This window comes from Labrus bergylta, chromosome 5, assembly GCF_963930695.1.
Source record: "Labrus bergylta chromosome 5, fLabBer1.1, whole genome shotgun sequence".
NCBI lineage: Eukaryota > Metazoa > Chordata > Actinopteri > Labriformes > Labridae > Labrus > Labrus bergylta.
Window position 1 is genome coordinate 1,180,573 of NC_089199.1, and position 14,428 is coordinate 1,195,000.

The 14,428-nt window shown below is 38.0% G+C and overlaps 1 protein-coding gene across 1 annotated transcript; it reads right to left on the minus strand.

The window, feature by feature from the left end:
- Positions 1–1,177: 1,177 nt before the first annotated feature.
- Positions 1,178–9,514, minus strand: thumpd3 (THUMP domain containing 3). The gene is made up of 10 exons (XM_020642147.3): positions 9,450–9,514; positions 8,745–9,058; positions 8,532–8,609; positions 8,029–8,448; positions 7,457–7,587; positions 5,078–5,147; positions 4,472–4,587; positions 4,282–4,386; positions 4,072–4,195; positions 1,178–1,651 (listed from the first exon to the last, which is right to left on the minus strand). The coding sequence occupies exons 2-10, from the start codon at positions 8,988–8,990 to the stop codon at positions 1,460–1,462; spliced, it is 1,482 nt and encodes a 493-aa protein (XP_020497803.1). The 5' UTR covers positions 8,991–9,058; positions 9,450–9,514; the 3' UTR covers positions 1,178–1,459.
- Between the last annotated feature and the right edge of the window lie 4,914 nt (positions 9,515–14,428).

Below are 14,428 nucleotides of genomic sequence, written 5' to 3' on the forward strand. Positions count from 1 at the left end.
TGTCCTGAAGGTAAAAATATTACTTAATAGAAAATATCCTAAAAGATGCTACAACTTCTTATTCTACTCAGGTTATTAAGGGTGCTACTGACAAACAGGTGTCGAAAGTATTGACATTCATTACTGAGGTAGAAGTATAGATACTAGGGCTTAAAAATACTTCTGTAGAAGTTGAAGTATCAACTCAAGCTTTTTACTTAAGTAAAAGTGTCAAAGTACTGGTTTCAAAACTACTTCAAGTATAAAAGTAAAAGTAATGTAAGGGGAAAAAAATGCCATTAAGGACAAAAGCTTAGGCCACGCCACAGGGGCCTATAGTGCCAGGGCCATAATGACTATAATGTTATATTAAAATGTTATATTAAAAATGTTAATGTTGAAACATTTGGGATGCACCTGTTTCAGCCACATTCATGCCCATTGGAAATGAACACATTTTAGTACAAATACATTAAAGAACCATATATGTATACTACTGAGCATTAACATGTGTTTCATGGAGCTGAACATATGATCACTAGTTGCCTATAAGTATTGTAATGGTGCAAAAAGTCTTCAGAGGCATGTTATCAATAGTCTTTATTGGAATGTAAATGTATATCCAAGCTTAGCTGCAGGAATCTGTGAAGGCAACGGATGTAAGATAACAAAACTGGAAGAAAATTGGTGTACCCTTGTATGGTTGTCTCTGCCACAGACATCTTCATACTAGGCTACATACGTCTGCTGTTTCCTTGCTGGAGTGTGACGTGATTTGTGTCATGTGCAGGTGCGATGGATCGCGTACAAACCAATAGGGTGTCAGAATGGTATGTGTTTATACTTCTCATCCAACAACAATCAAATTCACTCTATCCGGATGGCGCGATTTATCTGGATAGGTTTTTTTTTTTTTTGTGTTTTTTTGAACGATGACAAGCCAGAATGAAAACAAGCTGAAATGAAATAGGAGTAATGAGGCTATTTTTCAAATGTAAGGAGTAGAAAGTACAGATAATTGTGTGAAAATGTAAGTAGAAGTAAAAAGTCGGCTGAAAAATAATTACTCCAGTAAAGTATAGATACCCAAAATTTCTACTTAAGGTAACGAAGTATTTGTACTTAGTTACCTGACACCTCTGCTGACAAAGAACTCACACTGAAAGCATACTGGGCAACAGGAACCTTATGTATCAAATGAATTGAATTTGAATATTTATTGACATGAACAAAAAGCAATGTGCGCTTCATGTAAAGTGGAAACATTGGGTGTGAGGTCACCTCTGACTTTAAAAAAAGCTTGCCCTCTCAAGTTAGCCATTTCTCACATTTAAACCAAACAAGAAATACAGAAATCAAACTCAGTTTGGCACGTTTGACTGGCACATCTGAATTATTAAATTAAAACAGTGAAAATATAAATACTGCAAATCGAACATTTCCTGAAAGATCAATTCAGAACTTAAATGCAGGATGTAAATTAAAATAGCTCCTTGACATCCTTCCCGTCCCCCTGCGTGTTAACCGGTCCTCGTGATTCATAGATGTCCTCCGGAGTTTGACCAAACACGGCCCCGGTCCTCTTAAGAAGGTAGACTCCAGCATGTAAACCTCCGACGTTGACCCAAACAGTGTGCAGCTTCCTCCACAGCCCTCCCATCCTCGAGATAGCCTGAGGACAACATCAACAGGGCAAACATGATCTCTGCTTAGACAAATACAGCTGTTTAAAGTCTTCTTCCATGAGAGAGCGGGTTTATGTTATATCACTTCAACTATGGAGGGTTATTTAAAGATTATTCAGGATGAGTTCATTCTGCACGTAAGCTTTGAAGCAGTATGACCTCATCTTACCATACTAAGATGTTTAGTTTTGAGCGCACGTAACCAACAGTGTATTTTTTCCATTTCACAACAAAACACAACTTTAATCTGTAATCAGTAATCCATTTGTCCATAATGGGAATGCCCTGATATTAACAAAGAAATATGTCATTGTCTGAAACTTTGCTGACTCATGACTCTGTTAAAGGTCCAAATTTACAAAGCAGGAACTGTTGAAAGGTTTCCTTGGTGATAAATCAATCGCAGAATGTCACACGTGTGAAACAAGTCAGTCATCAGTGTATATCAGGGCACAAAGAACAGCATGCTGTGGTTGAAGTCAAGGTCACACAAAACGAGACCAAGACATACCCAAGACCAGAGCGCTCCGAGACTGAGACAAGACCGAGATATTTAGGGGTCGAGACCAAGACCAAGGCAGGGCGAGACCAAGAAAAAACCAAGACCATAAATGTCGCTGGAAAATCCTCATCTTGTGTGCAGCAGGCATGTCACTTACTTAGACCGTAACACCGGGAAGGTTGTGGCAGTGACCGGGGGATAAAAATCTAATTATGAATGAATTTTAGAATTTAAGGCATTTCCCTTTTTATGACAGTAATGAAGAGGAAACATAGCCTGTCAGTGATGGTCTTGACTGGTCTTGATTTAAAATCCAGATTCCTTTCAGTCTGAGACTGAGACAAGACGCAGTAAAAATGATTTTGATTCCGAGACGAGACCTTCAAAAAGACAAATACCAAGACCGATTTGCAGTACTACAACACTAGAGCTATTTCCACTGACTTTATCAACAACTGTGCCTGAACAACCTTCAATGAACAAAAGATTCCCCAAAAGAAGCACTTGTTTAAAACCACTCATTGGTTTAAAAAAGACTATGCGGGTACCATTGAAGCATCACCAAGTCAGTACTAAGTTTGTACTTGGCCTGCACTGTAAGAGAAATCTGCAATTTGCAAAACATTGTTTCATATTTCTTTGACTACATGTCAATAAAAATATGATTCCTCAGCTTTCATCATGCAAGCTAACCTCACAGTCACCACCAAATTCAAATACCATTACACAACATTATGTCTTGTTTCAGAAGATCCAGACTCTTAACATTTATAACATGAACATTTCTCAAATGTGTTTTTATTTATAAGACACAGAGTGAAGAGAATATCCCTGAACAAGACTTTATTCTTCATTTGCAGGTCCATCCTCCCAAATGTTTAGAGGCAGCAAAGTTCTGTCAAAAATCTGCTTCTCAGTGAAATGTTACAAAAAATGCCCCAAAAAAACCTTTAACTGCTATTTTTAAGTCCTCATTATTCATGTATCTATGTTTTTTCTGAATCACTTGTTAGTTTTTATTGGTTTTATTTATTTATTTTGGTGTCACTACAGGTGTTAAAATAGATGTTGCACAAATAAAATATCTTCCTTACATCAGGCAGTTTCCCCCCGATGTGTTAGCTGCACATGTTCATACCCAAATGACGATAATATTGACATGTATTGTGTATTCTTCATGTACTACTGAGTTTAATCACGCCTCTCTCTTCAACTCGCTGGTGTAAAAAAGGGTGGAGATGGAAACCAAAACAGTTGTCGTCAGGTGGAAATTGGAACAGTGTATACTTTGTATTGTTCTTAGAGAAACACACTGTTACTCCACGCCTATGGTGGTGCATCAGAGGACTCTTAGGTTGAAGCACAGTCAGCAGTTAATTAGATAATATATCATGATGCTTAAACGTGCATCTGCCTGCTCACACCCCAGAGTTCATTAAGAATTTCTTGTAAAATAGCAGAATATCATTATAAAAAGGTTGCATTGATTATACATTATTTATCATTGATGGTTTGTGGGGACATCCATCCAAAGACCGACCGAGGACTCATCATGTTGATCCAAACTGAAAAACTAAACTCCTCTCTGTTTCCGTGTTATTGTGAGCATTGCACACTAATGACTTTCATATGTAGGTGATTAGTTTATGTTGGCACCTGAATGCTGCTCAATGAGAAACCAGGCCAGCAGAGAAGGTAGGTGTGGCGTTCCTAACAGGTTGTGCGTTGTATGCAAAGGCTGCCAACATGTTTAAAAACCAGATTCACGTTTGGAACAACAGATTACATTGTTATAAGGAACACGGAGACATGACTTGTTCTCATGTTACAGTATCTAATGTTACTGGGAAACTTATTTTTAAATGTTAGCGGAAATTCTTGAAATGTGCGTGAACATTAGGTTACCTTGGAAAAACATTTTTTGTCCTGCGTCAACAACACAGCCTTCCCTGTGCCTGGTCTGCACACACGGGCCATCTCTCTGAGACAGGACGGGTACAGGTCCCAGTTCTTCTTCCTGGAGCCCATTCTTCAAGGAAACAAAGAAGAGACTTTAACCTATGATTGCAGTTAGAGGTGTATTTCACATGTTGAAGCCCTCGATTATCCCCGTACCTCTTCCCAAAGGGCATGTCAGTGATGATTATGTCAACAGAGCTGGTCCTCATGGGTAAGTTGCACAGATCCCAACGCACCGTGTCAATGGGCAACCCAGACGGACTGAATGAGAGCATCAGACAAAAGACTTCAAGTTCAATTCAAACCATGAACTACACACATTCCCTCTCACTCCTCAGTCTCTTACCTTCCTTTCTCTACTCTGCGTTTCTGAATGTGACAAATGTTATTGACTGTGCGGTTCACTGCCATGTCGTAGTTGTCACCGGCAATGTAGAATGAACTGTTGAATTCGATGGCCCCCTGAAGAAGAAAAAAAAACAATACAGAATTAAAGGTCTGTCTGGGGATTTCCTTCTGTCATGCTGAAACCACCAGCACTCAGCTTATCACATTGATGATGTCCGCACAGGCCACATGTTCAGTGAGGAAATGTGTTTATTTTCAGATAGTGAGAGGAAGTTGCCAGATTTGAACAAATGTTTGAGCCAAGCTAAGCAGGATTTATTGAAGATAAAAGAGATGAGCGATAAATTAGCTTACATTGTCTTTATCTTACAAAGAAGTCACAAAATAAGATCCTGCTAAATGGCTGCAGTGAAACAGTACAGCACATGTTTCTTTGGTAAAGTCATCGTGTGTCTGTGCAGAATGTGTCGTTTTACAGTGAAGCATATGACATGGTTTACAGTAGATTATGAACCAATCAAGAGGTATCCAGGAGGATTCTATCAATGCACCACATGTGTGCGTTTTCAATTGTTGTAGGAAAGGTAAAGAAGTTATGTCTCACCTCCAGTGGTATAGCTCCAGTCCCGCACATCGGGTCAAGGATTACATCTGACGGCTGAGGCTTACACAGCCTGTCAACAGACACAAAAGAGTGAATTTAAAACGATGCAGCTTCAGGTTTTATATCAAATGCATGAAAAGACTGCTGTATCATTATAGCCCTGATCATTTGAAGAATTACAGACAGCACATCAACTGACTTCTACTGCCAGGCTAGCTACATCAAATCTACAATGTTTGAATTATTCATCTTTATTATATTTTCATTTTATACAGTTCATTTATATATAACTGCTTACATGTATTATATAATTCTTAACAATATGAATATATTCCAAAAAGAGTAAGAAAATGGTCTCTGACAACATCTCCAACACCCCCCCCCCCCCCAGTACATAGTTGTGATTGGTCTCACACAGCTTTGTTTTGGTTTGACTCAGACACTGTGTGTTTGTCCGATAAGAAACAAGAGAGCTGGATCAGAAGTGTATTTTGGATCAAATACTGAATGGATCACTGAACAAACTACCACTTTCTTTTGGAAACTCTAAGTGGAGTGTGACCTGATTGTAACAACGTTTGCATTCTTAGCTTGGGATGGATAATAGTGAATTTACGTCCAGTGACAACAGAGTAATCCAGGCTAATTGCCTCCATTAAACAGATCACAAACCTTTGTCTTCCTTTGATTAAGCCTCAATTTACAGCAGGCTTTGAAATGAGTTAATGGCCTCTGCACACTACTGTCCCAATTTCAACTGTAGTGCTATTTCTTCTTGTAATGCGGGAAGTAAATGCATGAGAAATCTTAAACTGAAATATCAAGCAATAACATTTAATTTAATAATTAAGCTTCAGTTATCAAAATACCTTCAATATCCAACATGTTTTTCTACAGAATCCTCACATCACACTGGACTAGTGTAGATCAACTGCTGACATCACTCACAGCATCAATGACATGATCAATCATTTAGGAAAAACAGTCTTTTTGTTTTTACAATGGACATGTCAAAAGCTGCTTTTCATTGGTCGTGTAGTGTAAACGTACCCGCCTCCCTTAATGGAAAATGTTACTTAGGGGAACATTTTTTCCATTATTATTTTCCATTACGTTTTCCATTATGATACTTTTAAAAGAAACACTGACCCATCACTTCAGCGTTTATCTACACACAGATCAGTTTTTCTTGGCAACTGTGATGACACTTGGCAACACATGCCTGGATATGCCAGAAGTCAGTCATACAGGCACCACCTCAAAGCCATCATCTATCAGATGGAACGACTTCTGTACAGCTCTGTCAGGGTGCTTTGGAAATATTTCTTTGCAAAGGATGGTATACATATATATGTTTATGTACTTTTATTCTCTTATTTGGTCACAATCCTGCTCCACAGACAAACTCAAGAACTCTTTTGTCCCCCTGGCCATACGTCTGTACAACACCTCACGGTTATGGCAGGGGGAAAGCACACAGTAACTCTTGGACTAAATCTTCCTTTTTCCATTTGCCATCTGCACAGCTGTCCCAAGAGTCAGCCTCTCGTTGGACACTTTAATGATAACCTCAATTATTTAAATCCCACCTTTAATGTTTGCACTGCCTGTTATTTAATGTCTGTTTTTTTAAACATTGCTGTACATATATAAACAACACAACTTCAGAAGGTCAACCCTTTTTTATTTTTATTTTTTATATTCAGGTCTAATTACAGATTTTTTTCCTCAACTGTTTATAGGTTCTTGTTTAAATGTCACATATATTTTTATCCCTGTACGGGTTATGTACATTTCTTGTATAAATCTATTTTTAATTGCACAGTTTAAGTTTGATTCATCTAGGGGTATTATTTAAATCTTTTTTTCAGGTTAATATATATGTATGAGGGAGGGGGGCTTCGGTTTTGTGGTTAATTTGTAACAAATGTTTAATGTCATGTACGTCTTTGTAACCTGCTACTGGATGCTTTAAATTTCCCTCTGGATCAATAAAGTATCTATCTAGCTATCTATCTATCTATCTATCTAATTTTACACAAGTCTACAGAAAGACAGTAATAAGTTATTTATTGGCAACTGGTGGAGCATAGCTCAGCGTGTTGTGAAGAAAACTTTGATGTGCCCATCGTCCTTATCTATCTGACCTTCTTTTTTCATGTGTCATTTCTTTTTCTGTGCATGGGAGTCGCAGTGATATTCAGAATTCAAACCTGCTGTTGTGGGAGTCTGTTGTTGCAGCAATGCAGTGTTTTTGTCACATAATTTTCCCCATTCCTTTGTATAATAAGTAGCTGTCTAAGGCGACCTCACCTGTCATTACATGTAATGTAATGTCAGGTTCAAAAGTTGAACGATTTTTATGAAACAGAGAATTACCTGAGCATGCCGTAGCACAAGGTAGAGCGAAGTGTAGTGGGTCCAAAGTGACTGATGTTCCTCCTGTGGAGACTCTCTTCTGTGAGCGCGATGCCGATCACCATCTCTTCATTGTGTATGTTAAGTAACACCTAGAGCATTAAAACACAGAGTGCAGGACGAGAAGTAAATAATCAATGCAACCATGCACACAGGGACCTGAAGCAATCAGAAGAAAGCTTGTTGACAACTATTTTGATTTGGAATCATTGTTTAGGTTATAGAAAAAAAGGTTCAGAAAACAGGATTAAATATATCCTCTTAAATAGTTATCTGTCTCATGTGATTGTAAATTTTGATCTCTGGGTTTTGGATTGTTGCTTGAACAAAACAATTTGAGGACATCACCTTGGAGTATTCTATTTCAATACTTTTAGGAAAATGTTACTCAACTGAGTTGTTACCTTCCTTTTGTTTCTCTGTAACTAATGATAAAGTTATGCCTTGCAAAGTTTTCTGAAAAGGCAGAGTTGTTTATGGCCTGTGCAATGATATTCACTTTGCTTCAGCCCAGTCTCAACAAGAACGCCTACCTCTATGTCAAACTTTGTCATGTCTGCTTTCCACTGGAAGAATTCTTGCACAGCCCCACCAAAGTCTCTGGCTGCCTCGTTTGAGGAGAAGCTGTGCTTGTCTCCGGCCCTGTTGCACGTCACACGGAACTTGATGACTTTGTCCTGAGGTGCAGCCTCCTGTGTGCAGCTCTCCACATCAGGTCTGCTCTCTATCTTCGTCTGGCTCTCAGTAGCAGACATTTCTTGAGGTAGCTCTTGGTGCTCAGAGTCAGGCACTAGTACATTGGTAGCCACGGTATTCGGTTTTACTTTGGTGCCATTTCCTCCTTTTCGGTAGCCTTTCTTTTTTTTAAGGGTGCAATTTAATTTCCAAACCTCCAAGGCATTAGTCCAGGGGAGTTTGGAGGCAAGCTGCTGCAACTCCATCAAAGTCTCCTCCTGCACAAAACAAGCAAACAACCATTTATTGCCCTTATGCAATTAAGATCAGCTCTAGAGGAACAAAGCTGGATATAAGTTACCTTTGATCCTTTGAACTGGTAATGATCATATTCCTCAACCACAACAAAAAGGTTGTCCACAGACCTCAGAAGATGGACCTACACAGGAGAGTTTAATGAACAGAGAGACAGACAAAAGTCAATCACCACTGGGGTCATTTGAAACAGCTATTACCAATCATGTAATTCTGAAATCTTGAGGAAACAAAGCTTGCACTGGCTCAAACATCATACCTGGAAAAGCTTGTCAGTGGTTATGGGAAAGTATATACGGCCACGATCTTTGCTGATTCGTGTATCAACACCAATTTTCTCCTTGACCTCTTCAGCAGCAGTGTGTTCAAACCCTGTGGGCACGGTTGCTCCAATAGTGACGGTGATGATGTCCCCAGTGGTGACATCATTCTCACAGGAGGAAGAGCTGGATGGTTCCTCTGTGTTAGGGTCCTGCTCTGCAGCACCTTCTTCTTGTGAGGACATGATGAATATGTATGTGCTAGACAAACAGATCTAACTGTTTTAGTCAAGCTATGTCAAACATGTAACACCTAAACACAGAAGCAAAGAGAAACGGCTTGGTTGCAATACACAGGTAGAACAAGCAAAGAGTGGCGCATCTAAACGACCTGCTGGGTGCTATAATCATGTCAGAAGTTAGCATGCATTGCTGTTCGTTTAAAGACAACGTATAAACAAGTAACATTATTCCAGATACGGGAATGTTACCAGTTGTTTATCCTGCTAACATTAGCTTGAAGAAGCTACAAAGTGGATACGAATAAAATTCAAGGTGGCCTAAGTTTTCATACGGATCCTACATTAGCCTGCTGGCAGATAATAATATGTGTTTTTGTGATTAGCCCACCTGTAAATACTTTAAACAATCATAAAACGCTGATTTTCAAATGAATTAAAGTTGCTAACTGTAGTGAAACCAACCTGTCAAACACGAGGTGACGATATGCTGTTTCCGCACTGCAGCGACAAAAACAACACGACTTCCGGTTACTCCTTCAGAATAAAAAAATAGTTTCTTGGTTGCCATTCCTATTTACAGATTTAATTAGGCTAATTTATATGCTCACATCTGTTTTAAAGTCGGTTTTACTTTTAAAGACCAAGTTCTTATGGGAAATCTAGTAGGAGTTATGGGAAACAACTTGTTGTTTTCACTCCTATTAAAACGCTACAACTTCCGGTTATAGCTCCCCATTAACTATTCAGCAGAGGGCGCCGCAGTGTAATTTTTCGAGCCTCGAAAGAGAGCCCTAAACTAAATAACCATTCACCTTGAATGTGAACAGAAAGAGGCAGAATAAATGATTTTTAAGACGTCTTACAACCAAGAAAAAATAAAGACACTACGAAGGAAGATACATTTTAAACATTTTGTTCTCCTTTTAAGGGCTTTTGATTCCACAGTTGTTCATTGTTAATTTTACTGATGTTGGGAGGATTTTGTCCTAACATATTTATAATTTGTTAAAATATAGGTTTATATGAAGAATGGTGATAAAACGGTCTTCCTCTGTGTCATACAGTATTTCCTACTATGGTTGATAAACCTTTGGGCGTTTAAGTAACAGCTTAGACTATGTGTGAGGTAATTCTTAAAGCAAATACCTTATTCAATTGGGAGTGTGGAAAAGTCAAACCTAGAAATCTTTACTGCAAAAACAAACAAAAAATGTATTTCTCCTTATACCAAATAACACCCATATCATAGCTTGTTTCTAGTGCTTACTAATACAATATGTTTATTAGTTGTGTTTTTGTTGTATCCAATAGTGGGAAGTTGAAGAGACGTGTAGGCGTGTGTTGATGTCATGGAACAAAAAGTCCTGCATAACAGATGGCAGCTTTTCACAGACAACATTAAAACAATCCTTAAAACTTTGCTCAAGACATGAGAGCAACTTTTTGCAAAATCCATGCATGCATTACCTCTGCCTCAGGGTTTCTGCTTTTCTTTCTTCTTTTTTTGTAAGTAATTCACGTGTCACCAGTGTAGGTAGGCCTGCTGAGATGCTTCTATCCTTACTTAACCTCAGCTGTAATAACATGCAATGTTTATAAGATAAACTTGCAAGAACGAGGAGAATATCCTCAAAGTAGTCAAGTATGATTAAAACCTGTGGGATCTTTTCTCAGTGTTGAATAGACAATGATTTGGTTTATTCTTCAAATCCCTCTCTTGGTGTGGTAATACCTGTTTGAATCAAAGTGACTTCTTAAGGAAGACCTCCTCAGCATATCAAAGAGATATCGCTTTCTCAGCTTGAGTGCCTGATGATTGATTGATAACAATGTAATTCAGCATCAGAGATTATCAGGGGCTGGGCACAGGATTCTAGACCCTGTATTTGTGTATTATTTCTCTTCGGGTCCCTTTCTGCAACCACAGCTATTATTTTTAATATCTATAGGGCCCGCTCCCCATGAGGTCCCTGATTCCCCTTTGCTCGCTAGTCCTTCACCACTGGGAGTATTTCAAGGACAACGGCAGATGTTGTCAGAGGCTTGTATTTGACTGACATGCATCGTCATAAATTTAAGCAAAAGCCATATATGTAGAGACTAATTGAAATGATCAGTTTTTATATTTATGTATTCATATTGCAATCACAGTCAATTTTACGATGTATCATAAACCTAATTACTTAATATAGTAGCTATATAGTTTTTGCATTTCTTCAAAACTGTTTTTGGAATGTAGCTTCTGTCATTTACATAGCAAGTCAGAAAATGTAATAAATTGTACTTTCAAAGTCAGACTCATGTCTCATTGTGTTCCTACTTTACTTATTTCATAGCTTTGTATTTCTGTAACTGTACAGAATACATATGGCTTAAGTATTGATTACAGGGCCTTGAACAAATGAGAAAGAATAGTGTTGCAAATCTGCTGCAACCTGTCATCAAAAGTAATGAATAAATACTTAAAAGTATTGCAGAATAACTGCAAGGATAAGAGAAGGAATACTGGAATGGATAGTTCACTTGCACACACCTATTTTAACAATTTCACAGTGCACACTCACCTCATACTCTCTTACTTTTACATAAATACACAAATGCAAATGTAACTTAAGAATTATTGTTTTTTGCCTTATTAGCTTTTCATCTATAGCAGTACCATACATGCACTCCCAATAACTATGCGCTTAATCAATTACTGCTAATTATACTTTGTGGATCAGTGCTACATGCCTGGCAGTACTGTAGAATCAGAACAGGAAAACTTGTCACATCACATGCTCCTATTTGAAGATTACTCAGTGTACGGTAGGGCAAAACTGTGTTTAAATCAAAGAGGTGCAATTACAGTATTAGCAATAAGGTAACACACACATCAATGCAAATATTACTCTTTGTGAAGAAGAAATATTAGGAATAAGCACCCTTAAGGACTTATGTGTGGTACTTTTCCTTAGTCTAAAGCATCTTGAAACTTCAGTTGAACATTGAGTTGACTCACTTTCAACTACAGTATAAAATAATCATGTGTGGTGAAGGGGGTAGGGCCATATCTATACATTAATAACAAGGTCAAGAAATTGAATTTGGTCAGTTAATAGTAATTTGAATTATCACCTCCAAACAGCTGTCTTTGTTCCACTTGTTTAGTGCAAAAACATACAAACAAAAAAATAGTCTCCATTAATTTACAGATTTACTAAGAGATTTATAGCTACTAAAGAACACGTGTAAAGTTTTCTATAACAGCATTCAGTTGTAGGCTGCATTTCTTCCCCTGTTTGCAATGAAGACTAGAGCAGTTCACACTCTTGCACCATAGAAAGGAGTTGTAAAAAGATCCAACAATAGATCTTTGTGTAATTTAACAGTGAAGTTGTACTTTCCCAGGCTTCCCCCAATAAGATGCTGGATGAGAGATACAGTAGAGGTGAGGAGAGGAGGGCTGGTGGGAGGGATGCAGGGACTACAGAAAGGTTACCTTTCTTTTGCAAACACAAATAAGAGCAGATCCACCCTGCTGTCACTCTGTCCCTTCAGCAGCAGGCCTTTCTCAGTTACAGTTGGTGTGTCACAAGTGAAGTGTTTGCTCTCTCATGGCTTAACATGGCCTGGCAAGCAATGTAGACACACAGCAGGAACTATAAGATGCAGTGAGACACACAACACAGGAATAAACTCACTCTTTTCTCTCAGTCTCTCGCAACACTCACAGAACACAGACATTAACACACATTCTGCTTGAGGCTTTTAAAACTCCTTTGGGGCTTTACTCTATGTGTAAAGGTTAGTTAATGCTGTTTCAACTAATAGAAAATACATCCCCAAGCTAGCAAATAATTTAAACCTGATTTCTGAAGTTATTTGTGGGAAAGCTGCAGGTCAGATACCAGTAGGCCTACATCTGTGTGAATGGCTCTTATGGGGTTGAGAGGTTGGTGTAGAAATCTTCAACATCTCTGTATTGTTCAAATAATTTGGGTAGACTGCACATTGTTCCATCTAATATGTGCAATATAGTTTCATATCTTATACAATATTGTCTGTAATATTAGTAATGCTGGCAGCAGATTAACATGAGGCTCATGCTCACATTAAAGTGCTGTACACTTGATCACCTATTCAAAATCCAGCTGCAGTGTAATTGAAATGTTTGATAGGCACCAAAAGTACCTATAGTCAAGTAACAACAGCTAATGTTAGCTTTAACCTATAGCTAACATTGCGAGCTGTGGGAATATGGTGCTTATTAAGGTCAGTCAGAAGAAAAATTGTGAATATATCATTCATTGCAGTGTAACAAATATATTTAAAGCCATTATAAAGAAATTAAGATTTACAGGTCGGTACTGTTTTTTTAAAGTAAAGTATTGGTTAGTAATCTATCACAGTGGTTTTGCATATCGCTCCAAAAAGCCATTAAGGGTGATGTTTTTTGCACATTACAATATAGTCATAACTTTCTCATGTAGAAAGCAGTAACCTATAATAATTTTAAAAACATACATTTTAATGGGTATATTTTGATTTTATATAAAACCATCCTTTTTATTTGATAGAACTAGATTCACAAACTGTCAAAATGTGCTCCCTCCTGTCAACTTGAAATATAAAGCGCAGGACGTGTGCAGCAGATGGAACTGAAATGCAGAAAGCATCTCCAGTGTGTCAGTTTGCAGGTTTGAGTCACTCATTGTGCGTCAACAGCCTGTCTCCCCTGAACTGAGAAAAGTGAAAGTGACAGACAACAAACTGAGTCCCACAGACTGTTAGAAACAAAACAAAAAAAACAAAAACAAACAAACAATCACAGATGGCAGTTTCTATCAGAAAACACCCTCAGTCCTCGTCCTCACAGTGCTTTGAGAAGCCGCTTGTTTACATGATGTGAATTTCCACAAATTTCCAGTTTTAGATTTCCACGATATAAGAGTTCAATACATACAGTATTGTAGTATGTATACATATGTAACTCATTCAAACACAATATCAAGACAAATCTTGATCGGTAAGTTTTGCTTCACTGTCAAACATTAAGCACATAATGACCATTCATTATTCATTCATTATTTTGTGTTCCAAGTTCTGCTCAGCACCATATTCCAAATGCATTTTAATTGAGTAGTCTTATGTGTGCTATAAAAAACCTTTATGTCTTTTGTTTATTATAGATTTGTCCCTCAAGGCATTTGTAAAAAAAAAAGTATTTCAATTCAATATTTTAGCTTTCAAATTCATCTTTACTCATAGGCATCAGCTCTGTTGAAAGACAAACAAAGGCAGAATGAACACCTGATGCAGCAAGGGCATAAGGATATAGCCTACCTGTTTGCAATAAAGTTGATAGGAGAGAAGGAGGGTTTTCATGCTTATACACATTTGAAAATCAGTGGTGAGTGAAGTGTGTCACGCCTGAGCCCGGCCTGTCACCTCAACAAGTC